Source organism: Oncorhynchus mykiss, chromosome 6, assembly GCF_013265735.2.
Source record: "Oncorhynchus mykiss isolate Arlee chromosome 6, USDA_OmykA_1.1, whole genome shotgun sequence".
Classification (NCBI taxonomy): domain Eukaryota; kingdom Metazoa; phylum Chordata; class Actinopteri; order Salmoniformes; family Salmonidae; genus Oncorhynchus; species Oncorhynchus mykiss.
The window spans coordinates 37,085,558-37,110,250 of NC_048570.1; the positions used below are offsets into that span (position 1 = coordinate 37,085,558).

Genomic DNA, 24,693 nt, shown 5'->3' on the forward strand with positions numbered 1-24,693 from the left:
GGCTGAGTATAGCCCACAAAGACCTCCGCCACGGCACAACTTAAGGGGGGGGGGGGGGGGGGCAACCCAGACAGGATGACCACATCAGTGACTCAACCCACTCAGGTGACGCACCTCCTCCAGGGACGGCATGAGAGAGCCCCAGTAAAGCCAGTGACTCAGCCCCTGTAATAGGGTTAGAGGCAGAGAATCCCAGTGGAAAGAGGGGAACCGGCCAGGCAGAGACAGCAAGGGTGGTTCGTTGCTCCAGAGCCTTTCCGTTCACCCTCCCACTCCTGGGCCAGACTACTATTGATAACCTTACCAATAAAAGTTATGAAGTCAACTTTATTCATTATCAAAGTGTCCTTTGAAACCACACCTTCATGAGCACAAGATTTCTGAACAGGCCTCGAAACTCTGCCAGGACCATCAGAAGCACCACCTACACTTACTACAGTTACATCTATGTAAGCTCCTCGCTCCTTGCAAACTTAAGTTTTCCTTTTTCATTGGCAATCTGAAGTGCTGCTGTGTTTAGGAAAAATGCAACAAATCCTCATAAAAAGTTGTGAATGGATGAAAACCTTGAGATATCACAAATAAAAAGGGACACGTTACAGTTCTCTAAAGGAAGAGGACTAAACATTTCCCATTGGTCAATGGGAGGGGCAGGTCCATCCTGGCTGTTCTTAATGTTCTTAAAGTGGAAGTTGATCTAAAATGAAAACATTTCCCAAGTGATTCCATACATTGAAACTAGTTAGGTGGAATTTGCCTTTTCCCCCTCTCTCTCCCTTTAGTCTAGAACTGGAAAGCTGCAAAAACAGGGTCACGTGACTCGTGATGTTTCTTTGTGCACTGCTAGCTCTGCTCCATTGTTAGTCAAAGAGTGATTGGGAAATATGCTAATTAGAGACAAATTCTTTGTGTTAATGGCGTACGGCCAAATTCGCTATTTTTATCAAAAGTACTATAGGTCAGGATTTTGTAAACTTTTCCACATAAAACAAATGCAATTATTTTATATCATAATTTTATGTGGCCAACCGCAACAACAGCGGAGATATGTAACAACTGTGCATGTGCGTGCTCGTGGGGAAATCCCTTTACGTAAAAACTGCACGTAAGGCCCTTATTCGAACCATAGGTCGGCTGACGTCGACGGCAAGTCAGAGGAAATGGCGACTGTGCTTGAATTACGAAAGTGCGGCAAGTGAAATGTGTGATGATGAATGGTAAATAGTCAAATCAAAGAATGGAACAAAACAAGAAAAAGTCGTAGTAGAAGACAAGGGTCGGTCCAATAATGCATTTCATATTGGGGTGCGTTTTTTGGACGAGGAGATTCAATTGGGAAATGCATTTGTAATATCGAGGACTGTGAAGAAAGCAGTGGGAAAGATGGATTCAATCAAGGTGATGGGCTTGTTATGGTTAATTGTGTTGATGAAGAACAGAAGAAGCGTGTACTGGATCTGACAAAATTGTTCACTTCGGAAGTAACATGTATTGATTTTCGGAGCAGGGTGCCTGCCAAAGCAGTTATAGCTGGAGTCTTGTTGGATATAGTTGATGAGTACCTTAATCAGAAAATCCCATTAGTGGTCAGTGTACGTCGTAAATGGAAGAAAGGAGAAAAGCCTGTCGATATTATTGTTGTTTGAAGAGACTCTACCTGTGAGGTTTGTGGTGAGAGCATTTGTGTCCAAAACCATTACAGTGTAGACATTCTAAAGGATATGGTCACATGTCAAATGTTTGCAGACGGGAGAAGTATAATATTGAAGAATCTGTGAATGGAAAATGTTGCAACTGTGGTGGGGATCATCCTCCAGACTTCCTTGAGTGCCCTGTTAGGGTGAAGGAGGTCGAGGTGTCAAGGATCAGGGCCACACAGTGGATCTCTTATGTGGAGGCGGTGAAGAGAGTTGAAGGGGCAAGAGGCAACAGTGTTGAAAATATGGTGGTGGATGGATTGCAACCTGTTGATAGTGTTTTAAGTCAATCGGGTGATCTGGATACACTCATTACTTATTAAAAACTTAAAAATAAAAATTATACTCATTGTGAAGGTGGATTTTGTGGCATTTATAGCCACAGTGATTCATTGTACAGCACAAGTGTCTAAGTCAAAGAATCTGGATATCATTATATCTGCAGCCAAGAAGTTTTTGGGACTCCAAGACCTCACGGCAGAAGCAAGGACTTTTGTTGATAGGAAATGGCTTCTGAGGCTATTTTGGGACCTGATTAGAATGAGATTTTTACAGAAAAGCAGGTTGATTTAATATGGGGAGGGGCGCCGATGGTGTCGTCGAACTGTATTTGAGCCTGAGTATTCTGACAAAGAATTTAGGGAAATTGAGCTTCAGATGGCAGCCACTGCTGTAGCCACCGAGACCCCAGCCCCAGGATGAATGCAGATCGGTGGTGCAGTTGTGCTAACTGGGCTCCAATACTGACAGAGAATTTAATTACATGACAGGAACTTATTGATGATGAAGAGCAGTTTGTTTGCTTTCACGACCACAGGGATTTGCCCACATCAACTCTGGTGTCCTGTAAAAAAAAAATCTGTATCCCAAAAAGAAATTGGAGACGTTCCACCATTTGGCCCAATTCCACCTGGGCCAAATGGACAATTATCAGACGACTAAATATCTGAACTTTACTTTATTGAATGATCGCTTATCATAATCCTCCATGAGCTGGACCGTTGTGGGTTTATGTTTTTAGATTAGCCCAAACACTGCCCTGATATGTTTTTGGCATATTTTACTTCAGTAGGATATAGAAAATATAGGCCTACACACTGAACTTGAAATAACAGCAAAATCTAAGAACAGAAAATAAGAACCTAATTTCGTCAAAAAATAAAATGTATGTCTGCTGCCTCAGATTCTCAAATCTTTAATCTACACGGAACAAAATAAAAACGCAACATGTAAAGTGTTGGTCCCATATGTTTCATGAGCTGAAATAAAAGATCCCAGAATTTTTCCATCAAAAGTATTTATCTCAAATTTAGTTTACATCCCTGTTAGTGAGCATTTTTCCTTTGTCAAGATCATGTATCCACTTGACAGGTGTGGCATATCAAGAAGCTGATTAAACAGCATGATCATTACACAGTTGTAATAAAAGGCTACTAAAATGTCACACAACACAATGCCACAGATGTCTCAAGTTTTGAGGAAGCGTGCAATTGGCATGCTAACTGCAGGAATATCCACCAGAGCTGTTTCCAGAGAATTGAATGTTAATTTGTCTACCATAAGCCGTATCCAATGTCGTTAGAGAATTTGATAGTACATCCAACCTGCTACACAACCCCAGACCACGTGTAACGAAGCCAGCACAGGACCTCTATATCCGGCTTCTTCACCTGCGGGATCGTCTGTGACCAGCCACCCGGACAGCTGATGAAACTGTGGGTTTGCACAACTAAAGAATTTCTGCACAAACTGTCAGAAACAGTCTCAGGGAAGATGTCCTCACCAGGGTTTTCACCTGACTGCAGTACGGCGTCGTAACCGTCATCAGTTGGCAAATTCTCACCTTCGATGGCCACTGGCATGCTAGAGAAGTGTGCTCTTCACGGATGAATCCTAGTTTCAACTATACCGGGCAGATGGCAGCGTGTATGGTGTGAGCAAGTATGTGAGCAAGTGGTTTGCTGATGTCAACGTTGTGAACAGAGTGCCCCATGGTGGGGTTATGGTATGGGCAGGCATAAGCTATGGACAACGAACACAAATGCATTTTATCTATGGCAATTTGAATGCATAGAGATACTGTGACGAGATCCTCAGGCCCATTTTCGGGCCTTCATCCGCCATCACCTTATGTTTCAGCATGATAATGCACGGCCCCATGTCGCAAAGATCTGTACACAATTCCTGGAAGCTGAAAATGTTCCAGTTCTTCCATGGCCTGCATACTCACCAGACATGTTTTGGATGCTCTGGATCGATGTGTACGATAGCATGTTCCAGTTCCCGTCAATTTCCAGCAACTTCGCACAGCCATTGAAGAGTGGAACAACATTCCACAGATCACAATCAACAGCTTGATCAACTTTATGTACTGCATATGGCAAATGGCGGTCACACCAGATACTGACTGGTTTTCTGATACACACCCCTAGCTTTTCTTTTAAGGTATCTGTGACAAACAGATGCATATCTGTATTCCCAGTCATGTGAAATCCATAGATTAGGGCCAAATTAATGAATTTCAATTGACTGATTTCCTTACGAAGGGAAATGAAAGGGAGATACCTAGTCAGTTATATATTAACTGTAACTTGGTGAAATCTTTGAAATTGTTGCATTTATTTTTATGTTCAGTGTATAATTGTCATTCCAGACAGTTCTTATACCTCATAATTTTGGAGTGGGTCCTCCGCGGTGAGACACTGGGTCTAGGAGTCAGGATTATTTTCCCATCCTGCGTGGTAAACGCCATCTGAGCCAAATATCCATCACCTACACTTGTTTTCAGGAAGTGGAAGACTCCCAGCACTTGTGAATAGTCAGTTACAGATTTATGCTGCTTCCAGCCTGTGATGTGTCAGTTTAGGTACTGTGACTGCAAAAATAATTAATTCAGAGTGCAGTTAGACATCTTTACATGGCAGACACACATTCTTATTCTCAAATTTTATGTTTCACAAATTACAGTTAATTTATGTTGTATCAGGAAAGGTGGTTCTTAATATTATGATAGACATAATGTATTCAAAGTGTGATGTACATGTCTGATACAGTGCCTTCAGAAAGTATTGACACTCCTTGACTTTAAAAAAATGTGTTACAGCCTGAATTTAAATGGATTAAATTGAGATTTTGTGTCACTGGCCTATACACAATACCCCATAATGTCAAAATGGAGTTACGTTTATTTGACAAATTAATATAAAAAAATATATATATACAAGTATTCAACCCTTTTATTATGGCAAGCCTAAATAAATTCAAGAGCAAAAATGTACTTAACACATAATATAAATCTATTTTTTTCATGTGCTTTATGCTATTTACCTCATGACTCCTGCGGGCTTTGTTGACTATGAACTTGCTTGTTTACCCGACCGTGGGACAGACTATGTTTGCTCCCACACTCGGGACTCTGACTCTCTATTGGTTTCACGGACACTTGGCCTCTCATCCTATTCTAACCACCTCTCGCCGGCTTTGTATTCATGTTACCTGATGAAATTACTGTACAATATGATCTTGTTGCCATCTAATGCACATTCCAATGTCATAAATCAACACTGCAGAGCTCTACCTGTCCTCTGCCGTGCCATGATTGTATTACTGTTGATATCTGGAAATGTGCATGTAGACCCTGGCCCATCTACTGTTGCTAGCCCCAATTCTGACTTGTGCTCGGATATCGGCTTCACTGATTTCTGCCCTCGTAAAAGCCTGGGTTTCTGCACCTTAACACTAGAAACTTATCACCTAAAATTGATCAATTGAAAGTGTGGGGTCACAAATCCAATCCAGATGTGGTGGTCATTACTGAGATGAGGTTATTAAGAAAGAGTGTTTTGAACACTGATGTTAACCTTTCTGGTTATAAACTTTTTCGGCAAGACAGATCTTCCAAAGGTGGTAGATTGGCAATCTTTACCAAGGAACCCCTTCAGTGCTTGGTTGTCTCCACCAAGTCGGTCCCCAAACAATTTGATGGTTTTAAGCATTAAACTTTCAAATAGTTGCAGGGGTGTTATCGGCCACCAGGGTGTTATCGGCCACCATCAGCTCCGGCCTGTACCCTAAATGCCTTAAGCTCTCTCCTGGCCCCTTACACTAAGTCTGAATTTGTCCTGCTAGGTGACCTAAACTGGGACATGCTTAGACCACCTGACCAAATCCTTAAGAAATGGGACTCCATAAATCTTTCTCAGATTATTACCAATCCCACAAGGTATGACTCCAAACACCCAGAAAGGGCTACTCTCCTCGATGTTATGCTCATAAATAATCCTGATAGGTATCAGTCTGGTGTTTTCTGTAATGACCTTGGTGATCACTGTTTTACAGCCTGTGTTCGTAATGGCTGCTCAATGAAATGACCTGTCCTGATTTGTCATATGCTAAAAAACTTTAATGAGCAAGTCTTCCTTCATGACCGGGCCTCTGTAAATTGGTATAGAATCAGCTTGACCCCCTCTGTCGAAGGTCCTTGGACCTTCTTTTTCTATATTTTCAGTGGTATCGAATCCTTGAGGTAAGGTAAAAATCTGTCGTTCTGCCCCTGAACAAGGCAGTTAACCCACTGTTCCCCAGTAGGCCGTCATTGCAAATAGGAATTTGTTCTTAACTGACTTGCCTAGTCAAATAAAAATAAATAAAATTGTTAACAAACACACCCCCATAAAGAAATGAGAATTAATAACAGGTTCAGCCCCTGGTTCGACCGTGATCTTGCAGAGTTACTCCACCTCAGGAATTGCATTTGGCGAAAGGCTCAGCACATGAATACTCAGGCTGACTGGCTCTCGTTCAGGCAAATGAGAAATAAATGCACTCAGGCTATCTATCCGGAAGGCCAAAGTTAGTTACTTTAAGGAGCAGTTCTCGCTATGGGTCTAACTGCTAGAAGTTCTGGAAAAGTGTTAAAGACCTGGAGAATAAACCCTCTTCCTCATAGCTGCCCATGTCCCTTAATGTAGAGGATGTGGTTGTTACTGACAAGGAGCACATGGCTGAGCTCTTTAATCACCACTTCATTAAGTCAGGATTCCTATTTGACTCAGCCATGACTGTCCAATATTTCCTCATCTCCCACCCATTCTAATGCGACTAGCCCCAATGCTCCTCCCTCTTTTTCTATTGCCCCGCTACAAAGTTTCTCCCTGTAGGACTCCCTGAGTCCGAGGTGCTAAAGGAGCTCCTGAAACTTAACCCCCAAAAAACATCTGGGTCAAATGGTTTAGACCCTTTCTTCTTTAAGGTTGCTGCCCCTATCAGCACCAAGCCTATCTCTGACCTTTTTAACCTGTCTCTCCTCTCTGGATATGTTCCTATTGCTTGGAAGGCAGCAACGGTGTGTCCTTTATTTAAAGGGAGAGATCAAGCTGATCCTAACTGTTATAGGCCAATTTATATTTTGCCCTGTTTATCAAAAGTGTTGGAAAAACTTGTCAATAATCAACTGACTGGCTTTCTTGATGTCTATTGTATTCTCTCTGCTATGAAATCTGGTTTCCGCTCAGGTTATGGCTGTATCCCTGCAACCTTAAAGGTCCTAAAATATGTCACCATTTCTCTTGATTCTATTGTGCAATGTTGAGCTGCTATTTTTATTGACTTGGCCAAAGCTTTTGATACGGTAGACCATTCCATTCTTGTGGGCCGGCTAAGGAGTATTGGTATCTCTCTGAGTGGTCTTTGGCCTGGTTTGTTAATGAGTGTTCAACAGGAATCTGTGTGTGTGGCCTCACATGGTGCCCACACTAAGTAGCTGCAGAGTACTTTATGCTGAAAAACATGAACGGACACACGAGGACAAACAATATAGCGTAGTTATAGAAATAATGAAGTGTCTTACTATTCTCCATGGTTGGCCCTCTTGCCTGTTCTTTGAAGGTGGAAGGAGTCACAGTTATACACCTGAGCCTGCTTACTGCACAACACAATCCATCAATCAGATTGATACATGTGTGTGTGGGTTATAGGGTGTCTAATTGTTCTAAATTTTTTCAATATGGGTGACTTAAAATAGCCTATTTTGTTTTTCTACAGACATCACACCCTTATCTAAACAGCACCCTCACCTGAGAAGTAGAACTCAAAGGGAGGGAAACTGGGAATTGAATAACTGCAGTTGACATAGCTAAGTAAATTGAAGAAAATTCTTATTGCAATGTGGATGGCTCTTAAAATAGCCTTTAGTTGTGCATAGTGTAGTCTATGGTGTTGCCTGGGAACAGCACCCTTTTTGAAGAAGTAGGAGGTGAAGATCCCCCGCACACGGATTGCCTCTCATGCTGCGTTGCTGGACCCCAACCTTGAAACATCCCGCAGAGCACCAGACTTCTCCTCTGGCACACTCCGGCAAGCTGCATATCCCCTCCTGGCCCTCGTGTCCATCCTCATGAAGTTATGCAGGACACAGGTAGCCTTCACATGCCTGAATTTCTCCAGGAGGCAGTCCCAGATGGCCCTGGTCACCCAACCTTGCAGTGCCCTACACGGTAACTGTAGGCAATCGTTTTGAAGGAATCTCCAGTTACAAGGTATCTAGGAATATGGAAAATAATGTTATTATTAGACTTTTACATCACCAGGTAATTGTGGATTACTAAAGTATAATATCCCTTATAACAAATCATGATAACATTGGATTGAAAGATGCATTGGCACACATATGTGAATGTGTAGCATGTGACAATAACAGGATCATATCAAGGATAGCATCACAAATGAATACATAAATACCACTTGAAGATTGATGATGAGTTGATCATTTGAATCAGCAGTGCAGTGCTAAGGCAAAAACAAAAATGTGCACCTCTTTGAGTCCACAGGACCAGGACTGAGAACCACTGCTCTTCATTGAGGCCTCTTCATCTGTAGACAGGCTTTCATAACTCTCTTAATCTGAGGACAGAAAACCTCACAAGAAACAGACTTCATTATACTCAAATTACACTGCACTGAATATTATATTACTATTATCTTCCCCACTTCTAGGGACTGGAACTACACAAAAGTACCTGCCCTATCAAAAGTACCTGCCCTAGCAAAGTTTGTCACCAGAACGTTTTAGAGCATATTACTATTGAACTATTTACCTATTTAATAACCAGACCTTCATACAAACTTGCTATGCTGAATTCTTGACGCACAATCAAACATGCATCTATTCTGCCATATGCTGCCAGCACACCCACAAGCGAGTCACAATGGGCGGCCTAAGTGGCACGCTGCAATTTACCGCTTGCTAGTGAACATGCCACGTCACCCGCACTCTCCGCTCCTCACCACTTTCCTCCATTGAAAATGAATGGGAAGCAGTGTTTCACCACGTGCTAGTGTACACGGGGCATCAAAAGGCAAACTCCAACTACATAGTTTCAATGAATGGAATCGCTTGGTAAATTTCGGTACACTTCCCCTTTAACTAACGTCCCCATCAGTCAGATCCTCTGAAGACAGGGATGCTCTATGTCTTATTTGAACAGGCCGAGGGCCGGAGCCCGGAGCACACGCCTAAATATCCTCCTCGTATTATCAAGCAATAATTTGAGGACGTGTTTTGGCTCAACACAGGCAACATGACGTAACACTGCTCTTAGCAACATGCTACTGAATGTGGGGATAAATGTCATACCGAGTCATCTGCTCCAGTTCCTTTCTGACAGGTGCCTTTGTCTGGGTGGCAGAATATTTTTTCTGCGGGACAGGTGCCTTTTTTGGAAGGGCAGAATATTTTTTTCTGAGAGGCAGAAGACCCACTCTGATCTTCTGTTAAATCCTATTTGCCTGCTCCCTTTTCACAATATCTATTAGAAAATAATATAATTGTTGCCCATGTCATGATTAAATGCACTGTAACCTCTCTTTATTTAAACTGAATGAAAGTAAAAACCTATTGTAGAAAGCCAAAGCAGAGAGGTTTCCCTGGCCCCTACCACAGGAAATAATCTGGAAATGCAAGAGCCATGAGTCTGCTCCTCTCTGCAGTCAAATGTCTTATCTGAGGCCACACACTGCATGGAGTGTGTGGCCTCAGATAAGATGTGAGACTACAGAGACGAGCAGGCCATTATGCTGCCCATCATATATTGGATAATGACATTATAGTTTTGAATAACCCATGGTATGTTAGATTTTCATACAGAATACTGAATCAGGCTTTCATGACATTTATTCATTTTACATTTTAGGCAGACAGTCCAGAGCGACTTATAGGAGCAATTTGTCACACCCTGGCCACAGAGAGGTTTTTATTCTCTATTTTGGTTAGACCAGGGTGTGACTAGGATGGGCATCCTATGTTCTTTATTTCTATGTTTTGTGTTTCTATATTTTGGCCGGGTATGGTTCTCAATCAGGGACAGCTGTCTATCGTTGTCTCTGATTGGGAATCATACTTAGGCAGAATGTTTTGCCACCTTTAGGTTGTGGGATGTTGTTTTTTGTTAGCTCTGGGTAGTGTACGGAACGTGACGTTCGTTGGTCTTTTGTTTGGTGTTTGGATTTAATAAAGAATCATGAACACTTACCACGCTGCACCTTGGTTCACTTCTTCCGACGAGCGTTACACAATTAGGGTTAAGTACATTGCTCAAGGGCACATCGACAGAGCCTTGTCGATGTGCCCTCAGTTACTGTCCCAACACTCTAACCGCTAGGCTATCTGCCACCGTACAACATCACATTAGTCTTGTAAGAATTTTCTTGTTAGTTATTTCACAATGTTGTGGGAGACATTATCTTGCACCACCAGACTGTAACATTTAAAAAAAAAAACTTAACAGTACCTGTTAAAAGTTTGGACACACCTACTCATTCAAGGGTTTTTCTATATTTTTACTCTTTTCTACATTGTAGAATAATAGTGAAGACATCAAAACTATGAAATAACACACATGGAATCATGTAGTAACCAAAAAAGTGTTGAACAAATCAAAATATATTTTAGATTTTTTCAAAGTAGCCACCCTTTGCCTTGATGACAGCTTTGCACACTCTTGGCATTCTCTCAACCAGCTTCATGAGGAATGCTTATCCAACAGTCTTGAAGGAGTTCCCACCTATGCTGAGCACTTGTTGGCTGCTTTTCCTTCACTCTGCGGTCCAACTCATCCCAAACCATCTCAATTTGGTTGGGTGATTGTGGAGGTCATCTGATGCAGCCCTCCATCACTCTCCTACTTGGTCAAATAGTCCCTACACAGCCTGGAGGTCAGTTTTGGGTCATTGTCCGGTTGGAAAAAAAATGATAGTCCCACTAAGCACTAAACCAGTGCGAATGGAGTATTGCTGCAAAATGCTGTGGTAGCCATGCTGGTTAAGTGTGCCTTGAATTCTAAATAAATCAGTCTCACCAGCAAAGTACTCCCACACCTCCAACGTCCTCCATGCTTCACGGTGGGAACCACACAGTGAAGGAAAAGCAGCCAACAAGTGCTCAGCATAGGTAGGAACTCCTTCAAGACTGTTGGATAAGCATTCCTCATGAAGCTGGTTGAGAGAATGCCAAGAGTGTGCAAAGCTTTGAAAGGTCTTCCGTTCACCTACTCTGCATCTCGAAAAGGAACTAAAAATCTCAAATTCGGACTCATCAGACCAAAGGACAGATTTCCACCGGTCTAATGTCCATTGCTCATGTTTCTTGACCCAAGCAAGTCTCTTCTTCTTATGGGTGTCCTTTACAGCCAGCAGCATATCATCCTGCATCCCATTGCTGGCTTGCTTCTGAAGCTAAGTATGTTTGGTCCCTGGATGGGAGACTTGGGGCATTGGGCACCCTTTCCCAATGCCCCAGGTCAGTGATTGGGGACATTCCCCTGTGTAGGGTGCCGTCTTTCAGATGGGATGTTAAACGTGTGTCCTGACTCTGTGGTTACTAACGAGCCCATTGAACTTATTGTAAGAGTAGGGGTGTTAACCCTGGTGTCCTGGCTAAATTCCTAATCTGTCCCTCATACCATCATGGTCACCTAATCACCCCCAGCTTACAATTGGCTCATTCCTCTCCCCTGTAACTATTCTCTAGGTTGTTGCTGTAAATGTGTTCTCAGTCAACTTCTGGTTAAATAAGTAGTGGTTTCTTTGCTGCAATTTGACCATGACTGACCTTCATGTCTTAAAGTAATGATGGACTGTCGTTTCTCTTTGGACTTGGTATTTTACCAAATAGGGCTATCTTCTGTATACCACCCCTACCTTGTCACAACACAACTGATTGGCTCAAATGCATTAAGGAAAGAAATTCCACAAATTAACTTTTAACAACACACCTGTTAATTGAAATGCATTCCAGGTGACTATCTCATGATAGTCACCTGGATTTTGATTACTACATGATTCCATATGTGTTATTTCATAGTGTTGATGTCCTCACTATTATTCTACAATGTTGAAAATAGTACAAATAAAGAAAAACCCTGGAATGAGTAGGTGTGTCCACACTTTTGACTGGTACTGTATATATTAATTAAAATCCCATTCACAGAAATGTTTGGTTTCTTGGAAAATAATAGGATAACAATTGAATCAAGGATAAAAGCTAGTTTATTCAAGTTTATATTTCATGTAGTAAGCTATTTGAATGTACAATGTGCAAATGAAAAAAACAAACCATCCCACAGGTAAGACAGTTATCATTTCTAAAAAGACATGGCACATTTTTCAATACTTTTAAAGCCTGAGTGATTGATTCACTACATTATTGCTATCTGAAAGCGTGATTCCCTTTATACTTGATAATTCAGAACATATACAGGTACAACAAATCAATAGCAAGTATTCATATTGCATAATCGTTGCTTAATGCCTGCCTTCCCCCATTAAAAATGCATTCTCTTTGGTCCAACATCATGCCTTTTAGGCCTCCGAGTCCAAGGTATATCGAATCAAACCTTTAGCTTTCTCTTTAAGACTTAACCCAAACAGAATACAAGTATTTAAATTTGTATCCACTTAGAAGTAGTGCTGAGCAATTAGTGCTTTTTGAGGCCGGTTCGGTTTCATTTAAATTCTTAAACAATAATCCCAGTTTTCGATTTCGATAATACATTAAATGCATTATGTGGGTTGAATGCGGTAACACAAAATAAAACAATCATTAAAAGTCCCATGATGGTAGTGACTGCCCATAACTGCTTATCACTTATTAACCATAATTTATTCACATTACTTTAAACAAATATTTGCATTGTGTATATTACATTTGTTTTATTTTGATTACTTATAGAGCTTCTGCCTATGCTGTCTGACAAAATCAAAATGTTAGTAGTTCTTCAAAGTAAATAAGACATAGAGAGCAACTGCTCTCTACCCCTCTCGATCGAGTGTTCTTCTGTCTCAAGTAGGATTCTGGTCATGGTAGTTAATTACCACGTTTTCTGCACTAAACTACGTAGAATTTTGTCCTGTTGGAAACTACAACTCCCTCCTACTTTGCAGTTCGGCATGATCTGGTTTATCTCTAGAGAAAATGTGCATAAAGGGAATTCAAAATATTGAACCGACATAGGTAATTTAGAAATGTTGTGTAAATGCGCAGCACTACTTAGAAGTCCAGTAAACATTGTGCACATAGCTAAAAAGGTCCCACAGGATACACAATCAAGTCATAGTAATGTCTAGACAACAATATCAAATCAATGTGGAAAGTAGAGATCTTTGGTCAACATAGACACAATGCAAGGGATCTGCTTTTTGGCAGTAAAGCCAGGCATGTTGGACATAGACTCGAAGTCAAGTGCCACCATGTGGTTGACACGTGTCATGATCTGCATGATCTCCAGCTGTTTGCCGTACCTTTGTAACATCTCACAGAGGGCCTGCACGAACCAGGAGCCTTTCTGGGTGTTCCTCCAGGAGTAGTAGCCTATGGAGAGGCATGGACGTCACAAACCAATCAGACCAACCAATCACTAATCTCTCTAAAGCACATACATGGTCGTTTTTGTACATGGTACAGTGCAATTACCATACAATGGCTATAGTAGTAGGCTTATAGTCTACTGTCATACCCGTTTGCAGTTTGTGTGTAAAAGTTATAACATATATCAGTACTATGTAACATACCAATGTACCATGTAAATGTAACATATGTAGTATGCACGACTGCAGACGTTTTTTTCTCAATACCAAATAATTTCTTGGTAACAATTAAGTAACTTACTGCGATTGTTTTCAATTAAAATGGTGATGTCACTAGGCTGGCAAAACTCTATCCACCAAAACTTTTCAAACAGCTCTTACACTAAAAAGGCATTATCATTTCCACAATTTCAATTATTACAACCTCAGTGTGGAAATAAATATAAAGAAATCACATTTTTGACTGCCATGGGCCTTTAAAGTATGTCAAAGTGGGGCATTAATAAAACAGGGTTTATTACCTGGAGCTGTAGAATAAGCGTAGAGAAAGTCTGCCTCAACAGGAATCCTCTCTGGAGAGTCATCAGCAACGGAGTCTGTCTCTATGCCACCATCCAGGTCATTGCCACGGCACGCCTACTCACCAGATCCACAGAAAGGATCAGGGGTTAAGGGCCAGGGGACGATAGGCTACTCTTAGCAATGTACCACTGAATATCAGTCACGCAAATACATGTTCATCACTTCAATACAGAAAGTTTGAACAGGCAGCTAAAACCTTACAGTACCTGGATGAAGAAGAGTTTGGGCTTGCCCACCAGCGTTTTGCAGCGGTCGCCCCTAAAGAGACCAGTGAGCTTCTTGAGTTCTACGTTGCCATCTGTGCCATAGAAAACCCCCTCGTCTCCATGGCTCAGCATCACACACACAAAGGAGGCCGACTGGCTGTGGTCGTCTTGAGACACTGAAAATGTCACACGCACGCACACACACAGTGGCTCTTGAAGTCAATCGAACTTAACATTAAAAAGAGATTTCCTTCAGTTGATCAAATTTTGCCAGATGTCACATCACTACTACCAACACTAGTGCAACTTATTTGTAGACAATCAGAAAGAAACTTCTCAAAGGACTCCACAAAGAAAGACAATCTAACTCGGACACTCACATCACAACTGCTGAGCTTACCTTTGCAAAGCAGCTGTTGTATCTGTTGCACAGTCTGGTCATTGGCAACCTTCACTTTGTACCCCAAACTCGAGAACACTTTGATCGCATGTCCTGCATCCACATCTGTTCCATTGCGAAAGCTCATTCCTTTAAAGGGAAACAACCAATGAAGTGTATATAACAAAAATCGGACATTCCATCATAACCTGAACAAGTGAAATGGACAAAAATACATCGTACAAACTTAGGCCTACCTGTGTGCTTGTCAAAGTTCTTGTTGTTGATGATGACACACTGTCCAAGGCTGGGGTAGTTCATCTTATATGTGTACATGTCAGCCGGAGGCTTAGCGTCTACTTCAGGATTCTCTGTCGTAAACCTTTGCACTGAGGGACTGCCCAGCCTGGAGCAAAAGGAAAAAGTTCCTTTTAACACTGAATCGGCTGCGGCACAGTGGGCAGACAATAACACATTGCAGAAGTCCTTGCACAGTGATTAAAACGTCTACATTCACTTTTCACTGTCCATGTTAAACTGGCTCCACAGGTACGTTGAAAATGCATGTTGTTTGGCTAATGAAGCCAGCTGACATGCTTGAAGGCACAATGACAGCAGGTTTTAGCTTATGATCAGACACGCAATGTCACATTGCATTCTAATGCAGATGAGAGGATAATTTGTCCGACCCTATTCAGGGATGAAATTACGTTAAAAGATGCTTTCACAGAATGTGACAGCTGATAGAACTATGTAAAAAGAGGCTCACTCGCCCCGTGCATGCCACCCAAATGGGTATCTAAATAAAAAATCTGAGTGCAAACTAATAGAATAAAATACAGTGCCTTCAGAAACTATTCACACCCCTTGACCTTTTCCACATTTTGTTGTGTTACAGCATGAATTTAAAATAGATTGAATTGAGATGTTTTGTCACTGGCCTACACACAATACCCAATAATGTCAAAATAAAATATGAAAAGCTGAAATGTCTTGAGTCAATAAGTATTAAAAAAATGTGCTTAACAAGTCACATAAGTTGCATGGACTTACTGTGTGCAATAATAGTGTTTAAAATGATTTTTTTTTTTTTAAATGACTGCCTCATCTCTGTACCCCACACATACAATTATCTGTAAGGTCCCTCAGTTGAGCAGTACATTTCAAACACAGATTCAACCACAAAGACCAGGGAGTTTTTCAATGCCTTGCAAAGGGCACCTATTGGTAGATGGGTAAAAAAAAGTAAAAGCAGACGATGAATACAACACATTACTGAGTACCACTCTCCATATCTTCAATCGTAGTGGTGGCTGCATCATGTTATCGGTATGCTTGTAACGTTAAGGACTGGGGAGTTTTTCAGGATAAAAAATAATTGGAATGGAGCTAAGCACAGGCAAAATCCTAGAGGAAAACCTGGTTCATTCTGCTTTCCACCAGACACTGGGAGAAAAATTCACATAATCTACAGTGGAGTTACTTACCAAGAAGACAGTGAATGTTCCTGAGTGGCTGAGTTACACTTGACTAAAATCTGCTTGAAAATCTATGGTAAGACCTGCAAATTGTTGTCTAGCAATTATCATCAATCAATTTGACAGATCTTGAAGAATTTAGAAAATAATAATAGGCATATGTTGCACAATCCAGGTTTGGAAAGTTCTTAAGATGTAGCCAGAAAGATTCACAGCTGTATTTGCTGCTAAAGGTGCTTCTACAAAGTATTGACTCAGGGATGTGAATACATATGCAAATGAGATATTTCTGTATTTCATTTTCAGTAAATTTGCAAACATAAAAAATAAAGTTTTCATTGTAATTTTTGGGGCATTGTGTGTAGATGGGTGACAAAAAATTAAACATTTTAAATTCGGGCTGTAATACAACAAAATGTGGAATAAGTCAAGGTGTATTAATACTTTCTGAAGGTAATGTACATTTGATTTTGATGCCCACCCTCTATTCTTTGGGTAGATGATAGGGTTGACAGGAGAAATGCATTGCCTTACCCTTGTGCAGCTATCCCTTTGGCATCCACCAAATCAGACATGGTATCAGTCTCAGTAGCGCAATCACTCATACAACACCTATAGTTGTACTGAAAGAGAAAATAATAAGTTAATCACACACACACAAGTTCCAAAGTTGAATCCACACAGGAGACAAGCCATAATCTAAGTCAACTAAATTAGTTAACCTACTATCAACTGTGGTTCAATAGTGAATGTAGCTAGCCATTTATTTTTACAGTAGTACTGTTAGATATTATGACATGTAACACCAGCTAAATAACTAGCTAGTATGCTAACGTTAATAGCTAGCTAACGTTAGTTACCAAAGTCTGTTTAGCTAACTTTCAGTTAGCTAGCTAGCTACTCTTATCAAATTTAGCGGATACGGTAGCTAGTACAATATATATATAACGTTATGAAGTAGCAGTAACCTCGTAAATTAATGTTAACGTTACCAAGTTGAATTTGAAAGTGAAACGTCTCCTGTTCTTGTGTATATTACAGTACATTACATAAGGTATCAATGAAAGGTGTAAAAACTTTAAACATAATTACTTCGCATTAAGGCGTTGAAATACACCGGTGAGGGAGTAAACCTGAAGACTTCTCTGCAACTAAACGAGGTTATCTGATACTTGTTCATGTGGTGTCAAAGAAAAAACGTATCATTGTGCAAAGCAGCCAATCAAACACCGTAGTTTATTTCCTGTGTGGGCGGCATAAAGGACACACCTTGACCAAAGCCGGTCATAAAGTTTCCAGAGTAGTGTGACTTTCCTGAGAATGAGGCAGGCAGGTAAAGACAAGCGAAAGATGGCGGTAGCGGATGAGTGGGTTCTGAATAGAATTGTGGTAGAATCAAGGAGAATTGGAGTGTTGTCCAAAAGAATGGAAAACGGAGCAAAGTAGTGTACAGTGATGAGAATGACCTTTCGTATCTAGTAGGAGTACGGTTTGTTAATGAGGAGCAATTGAGCAGAGTACCAATCTTGAAAAAAAACATTTGAGTTATCTAACTGGTGGAGAGAGTGCTGGGTAAAGTGAAGGCTGTAAGGATCTTGAGAGGCGGGCTTGTTTTGATTTTTGTTGAACTTCTGCGGATCAGAAGGAACGTGCCTTTTGTGTCTTTTGATACGTTTAAAATGTCGTGTGTGTCTCTTCGGAACTGGGCACCCCTCAAGGGGGTTATATCTGGCGTCTCGTGGGCTGTCGAGTTTTGAAGAGATTCAAAATATTCCTGGAGTGATTGAAGCACGTCGGGCGAATCGTGTGGTGAATGGTGAAGAGTCTATCTGTTCTGTTCTTTTGTTTTTGGATATGGAGTCTCTCTCTACTCAAGTGCAGTTATCATATATTAACTACAGAGTCCGAGCATTTATCCCAAGACCAATGCAGTGTGATCTGTGTAAAGCTGTTGGCCATGTCGCAAATGTTTACAGAAGGTAGAAGCAGAGATGTCCAAGTTGTGGAAAGGATCATATTATATGTTATAAAAGTGATGAATATGTGACTTGATGCCATGTCTTCTGAATGCCCCATAAGGGTGAAAGAGAATCAGATGGCCAAAGTCAGGGTTTTACAGAGCATTTCATATGTAGCAGCTGTGAAAAGGGTTGAGGGTTTGAATGGCGCACCAGAAGAGTCCATGGTAGTGGATAGGCCTACACTGCAGGATACAGGGGTTGACATTCACCAGCAGGATCCTGACATTTTAAAGATTACGAAGGTGGACTTTGTGGCATTTATAGCTATGGTAGTTAATGGCACTGCCAAGGTGGAGAGAAGGTCCAGGAAGATAGAAATCATTGTGATTGCGACAGAGCGTTTCCTGGAGCTGAAAGATTTCTCAGCGAAGGACTTGCATGCAATATTGGCACAAGCCGTTACCACCCTCTCAGTTCCCACAGCCTGAGAAGGGAGATATGGAGAACTAAAAGTAAGAAGAGGTGGTAGTTTTGTTTGTTTTGGCAATGTACTATTTTTATTAGGGTGGATTAAGTTAGTTTCACTATTACGTATGGATTTATTTATATACCTAACAGCTAATCAAAGGGCTACCCAGACCACTCTTTTACGTTTCTGCTACATGTACATATTACATCAATTACCTCGACTAACCGGTGCCCCCGCACATTGACTCTGTACTGGTACCCCCTGTATATAGCCTCGCTATTGTTATTTTACTGCTGCTGTTTAATTATTTAATTTAAAAACAAATATTATCTATTTTTTACTTTTTCCTCAAACTATGTTGTTGGTTAAGGGCTTGTAAGTAAGCATTTCACTGTAAGGTCTAACTACACCTGTTGTGTATTTGGCTCATGTGACAAATAACATTTGATTTGATTGTAGTGAAGAAAAATTAAAGTACAGATACCTCAAAAACGACAAAAGTATTTTTTACTTAAGTACTTTACACCACTGGATAAGGTACTCATTACTCAAACATATATTTCAAAAACCATAGGCCGACCGTACTTGAGAAATCTTATATACATTCTCAAAAGGACCATTTATAAATGGTGAATAATCACAATTTTTAACAACTGTAGCATAATTCAAATCTGATACAACCAATAAAGTATCTTAAACTTTTATGAACATGCAGTATAACTGGAGAACATAGAGTATCAAACTACTGTACTTGATAAGTGCATTTATATCTACCCCTCTCAAAGTTTCATTGCCAGGATTATTAATTTACACCAGGAATGGACAACTTTGATGAGGGTGGTTGCACAAAATAATCTGAACTCATGAGGGGCTGCAGTGGCCGGAGGATCTGCATACCCACACATGCAGTCAGAGCCGTCCATAGCCTTTTGGGGACTTTAAGCAACATTTTGTTGGGGGGCACCGCACCTTTCAAGCTAAAATGTTAGTCCCCCCACACCTTTGAAAGCGGGAAGAAAAAAATATTTTAGAGTTAATTTCTTGAAATTCTACAAATTTTGCCATGTGGCTTTGATAAAATGTTGTGGTTTTAAAGCAAGTTTGCTGCAATTCTACACATTTTGCCATGGGCTCGGAGAGGAGATTTAGCAATTTTATAACTAATTTCATGCAATTCTACTCATTTTGTATTTGTATTATGGATTCCTATGGATCCTGGGGTCCAGCAAAATGAAGGCAGTTAAATACCATTTTTTTTTAAAATTACTATACATTTCACAACACATTAAGTGTGTCCCTCAGGCCACTACCCTACTACCACATATCTACAACACATAATCCATGTGTACCTGTGTGTATTGTTACGGTGCGTGAATGAGGACCCAAAAGCGAATCAACTTAAACAGAGCTTCTTTAATTACCAAACATAGGTAGGCTCAGATGGACCGGCAGATTCCGACAGGACAGGACAAGGTTACAGCAAACATGACGACAGTCTGGTTCAGGCATGAATGACACAAACAAACAAGAATCCGACAAGGACAGGAGCAGAAACAGAGAGAGATATTGGGACCTAATCAGAGGGAAAAAAGGGAACAGGTGGGGAACGGGGTGAATGGGTAGTTAGAGGAGACAAGGGACAGCTGGGGGAAAGCGGGGGAGAAAAGGTAACCTAACACGACCAGCAGAGGGAGACAGGGTGAAGGGAAAGGACAGAGACAAGACAACATGACAGTACATGACAGTACCCCCCCACTCACCGAGCGCCTCCTGGCGCACTCGAGGAGGAAACCTGGCGGCAACGGAGGAAATCATCAATCAGCGCACGGTCCAGCACGTCCCGAGAGGGAACCCAACTCCTCTCCTCAGGACCGTACCCCTCCCAGTCAACTAGGTACTGATGACCACGGCCCCGAGGACGCATGTCCAAGATTTTACGGACCCTGTAGATAGGTGCGCCCTCGACAAGGATGGGGGGGGGGGGGGAGACGAGCGGGGGCGCGAAGAACGGGCTTAACACAGGAGACATGGAAGACCGGGTGGACGCGACGAAGATATCGCGGAAGAAGAAGTCGCACTGCGACAGGATTAATGACCTGAGAGATACGGAATGGACCAATGAACCGCGGGGTCAACTTGCGAGAAGCCGTCTTAAGGGGAAGGTTCTGAGTGGAGAGCCAAACTCTCTGACCGCGACAATATCTAGGGCTCTTAGTTCTACGCTTATTAGCAGCTCTCACAGTCTGCGCCCTATAACGGCAAAGTGCAGACCTGACCCTCTTCCAGGTGCGCTCGCAACGTTGGACAAAAGCCTGAGCGGAGGGGACGCTGGACTCGGCGAACTGAGATGAGAACAACAGAGGCTGGTACCCGAGGCTACTCTGAAAAGGAGATAGCCCGGTCGCAGACGAAGGAAGCGAGTTGTGGGCGTATTCTGCCCAGGGGAGCTGTTCTGACCAAGACGCAGGGTTGCGAAAAGAAAGACTGCGTAAGATGCGACCAATAGTCTGATTGGCCCGTTCTGCTTGACCGTTAGACTGGGGGTGAAAGCCGGAAGAGAGACTGACGGAAGCCCCAATCAAACGGCAAAACTCCCTCCAAAATTGAGACGTGAATTGCGGACCTCTGTCCGAAACGACGTCTGACGGAAGGCCATGAATTCTGAAAACATTCTCGATGATGATTTGTGCCGTCTCTTTAGCAGAAGGAAGCTTAGCAAGGGGAATGAAATGAGCCGCCTTAGAGAACCTATCGACAACCGTAAGAATAACAGTCTTCCCCGCTGACGAAGGCAGTCCGGTGACAAAATCTAAGGCGATGTGAGACCACGGTCGAGAGGGAATAGGAAGCGGCCTGAGACGGCCGGCAGGAGGAGAGTTACCGGACTTAGTCTGCGCGCAGACCGAACAAGCAGCCACGAAACGACGCGTGTCATGCTCCCGGGTGGGCCACCAGAAACGCTGGCGAATGGAAGCAAGCGTACCCCGAACGCCAGGGTGGCCGGCTAACTTGGCAGAGTGAGCCCACTGAAGAACGGCCAGACGAGTAGGAACGGGAACGAAAAGAAGGTTCCTAGGACAAGCGCGCGGCGACGGAGTTTGAGTGAGTGCTTGCTTTACCTGCCTCTCAATTCCCCAGACAGTCAACCCGACAACACGCCCCTCAGGGAGAATCCCCTCGGGGTCAGTGGAGGCTACTGAAGAACTGAAGAGACGAGACAAAGCATCAGGCTTGGTGTTCTTAGAGCCCGGACGATAAGAAATCACGAACTCGAAACGAGCGAAAAACAGCGCCCAACGCGCCTGACGCGCATTAAGTCGTTTGGCAGAACGGATGTACTCAAGGTTCCTATGGTCAGTCCAAACGACAAAAGGAACGGTCGCCCCCTCCAACCACTGTCGCCATTCGCCTAGGGCTAACCGGATGGCGAGCAGTTCGCGGTTACCCACATCATAGTTACGTTCCGACGGCGACAGGCGATGAGAAAAATACGCGCATGGGTGGACCTTGTCGTCAGAGAGGGAGCGCTGAGAAAGGATGGCTCCCACTCCCACCTCTGACGCGTCAACCTCGACAACGAACTGTCTAGAGACGTCAGGTGTAACAAGGATAGGAGCGGATGTAAAACGATTCTTGAGGAGATCAAAAGCTCCCTGGGCGGAAACGGACCACTTAAAGCACGTCTTGACAGAAGTAAGGGCTGTGAGAGGAGCTGCCACCTGACCGAAATTACGGATGAAACGACGATAGAAGTTCGCGAAGCCGAGAAAGCGCTGCAGCTCGACGCGTGACTTAGGGACGGGCCAATCAATGACAGCTTGGACCTTAGCGGGATCCATCTTAATGCCTTCAGCGGAAATAACAGAACCGAGAAATGTGACGGAGGAGGCATGAAAAGTGCACTTCTCAGCCTTCACAAAAAGACAATTCTCTAAAAGGCGCTGGAGGACACGTCGAACGTGCTGAACATGAATCTGGAGTGACGGTGAAAAAAATCAGGATATCGTCAAGGTAAACGAAAACAAAGATGTTCAGCATGTCTCTCAGGACATCATTGACTAATGCCTGAAAGACAGCTGGAGCGTTAGCGAGGCCGAAAGGAAGAACCCGGTATTCAAAGTGCCCTAACGGAGTGTTAAACGCCGTCTTCCACTCGTCCCCCTCCCTGATGCGCACGAGATGGTAAGCGTTACGAAGGTCCAACTTAGTGAAAAACCTGGCTCCCTGCAGGATCTCGAAGGCTGAAGACATAAGAGGAAGCGGATAACGATTCTTCACTGTTATGTCATTCAGCCCTCGATAATCTATGCAGGGGCGCAGAGACCCGTCCTTCTTCTTGACAAAAAAAAAACCCCGCTCCGGCGGGAGAGGAGGAGGGGACTATGGTACCGGCGTCAAGAGCTACAGACAAATAATCTTCGAGAGCCTTACGTTCGGGAGCCGACAGAGAGTATAGTCTACCCCGGGGGGGGGTGGTTCCCGGAAGGAGATCAATACTACAATCATACGACCGGTGTGGAGGAAGAGAGGTGGCCCTGGACCGACTGAACACCGTGCGCAGATCGTGATATTCCTCCGGCACCCCTGTCAAATCACCAGGCTCCTCCTGTGAAGAAGAGACAGAGGAAACAGGAGGGATAGCAGACATTAAACATTTCACATGACAAGAGACGTTCCAGGAGAGGATAGAATTACTAGACCAATTAATGGAAGGATTATGACAAACTAGCCAGGGATGGCCCAAAACAACAGGTGTAAAAGGTGAACGAAAAATTAAAAAAGAAATGGTTTCACTATGATTACCAGAAACAGTGAGGGTTAAAGGTAGCGTCTCACGCTGAATCCTGGGGAGAGGACTACCATCCAGGGCGAACAAGGCCGTGGGCTCCTTTAACTGTCTGAGAGGAATGTCATGTTCCCGAGCCCAGGTCTCGTCCATAAAACAGCCCTCCGCCCCAGAGTCTATTAAGGCACTGCAGGAAGCTGACGAACCGGTCCAGCGTAGATGGACCGACAAGGTAGTGCAGGATCTTGAAGGAGAGACAGGAGTAGTAGCGCTCACCAGTAGCCCTCCGCTTACTGACGAGCTCTGGCCTTTTACTGGACATGAAGTGACAAAATGACCAGCGGAACCGCAATAGAGACAGAGGCGGTTGGTGATTCTCCGTTCCCTCTCCTCAGTCGAGATGCGGATACCTCCCAGCTGCATGGGCTCAGCACCCGAGCCGGCAGAGGAAGATGGTAGTGATGCGGAGAGGGAGGCGACGGAGAGCGCGAGCTCCTTTCCACGAGCTCGGTGACGAAGATCAACCCGTCGCTCAATGCGAATAGCGAGTTCAATCAAGGAATCCACGCTGGAAGGAACCTCCCGGGAGAGAATCTCATCCTTTACCTCTGCGCGGAAACCCTCCAGAAGACGAGCGAGCAAGGCCGGCTCGTTCCAGCCACTGGAGACAGCAAGAGTGCGAAACTCAATAGAGTAGTCTGTTATGGATCGATTGCCTTGACATAGGGAAGACAGGGCCCTGGAAGCCTCCTCCCCAAAAACAGATCGATCAAAAACCCGTATCATCTCCTCCTTAAAGTCTTGATACTGGTTAGTACACTCAGCCCTTGCCTCCCAGATTGCCGTGCCCCACTCACGAGCCCGTCCAATAAGGAGAGATATGACGTAGGCGACACGAGCAGTGCTCCTGGAGTAAGTGTTGGGCTGGAGAGAAAACACAATATCACACTGGGTGAGGAACGAGCGGCATTCAGTGGGCTCCCCAGAGTAACACGGCGGGTTATTGATTCTGGGCTCCGGAGATTCGAAAGCCCTGGAAGTGGCCGGTGGATCGAGGCGGAGATGGTGAACCTGTTCTGTGAGGTTGGAGACTTGGGTGGCCAGGGTCTCAACGGCATGTCGAGCAGCAGACAATTCCTGCTTGTGTCTGCCTAGCATCGCTCCCTGGATCTCGACGGCTGAGTGGAGAGGATCCGAAGTCGCTGGGTCCATTCTTGGTCGGATTCTTCTGTTACGGTGCGTGAATGAGGACCCAAAAGCGAATCAACTTAAACAG

At 43.3% G+C, this 24,693-nt stretch overlaps 1 protein-coding gene across 2 annotated transcripts; it reads right to left on the bottom strand.

Moving 5' to 3' along the window:
* Positions 1-12,221: 12,221 nt before the first annotated feature.
* Positions 12,222-17,437, bottom strand: LOC110525880 (caspase-3). 2 transcript variants are annotated; one of them, XM_021606364.2, is made up of 7 exons: positions 17,294-17,437; positions 16,736-16,824; positions 14,981-15,129; positions 14,745-14,873; positions 14,345-14,520; positions 14,078-14,192; positions 12,222-13,560 (listed from the first exon to the last, which is right to left on the bottom strand). In XM_021606364.2, exons 2-7 carry the CDS (start codon positions 16,804-16,806, stop codon positions 13,331-13,333), a joined length of 870 nt encoding a protein of 289 aa, XP_021462039.2. In that variant the 5' UTR covers positions 16,807-16,824; positions 17,294-17,437; the 3' UTR covers positions 12,222-13,330. The 2 variants fall into 2 exon arrangements, with proteins under 2 accessions (XP_021462039.2, XP_036835947.1); XM_036980052.1 differs by having other exon boundaries at positions 17,194-17,317.
* Positions 17,438-24,693: the final 7,256 nt, after the last annotated feature.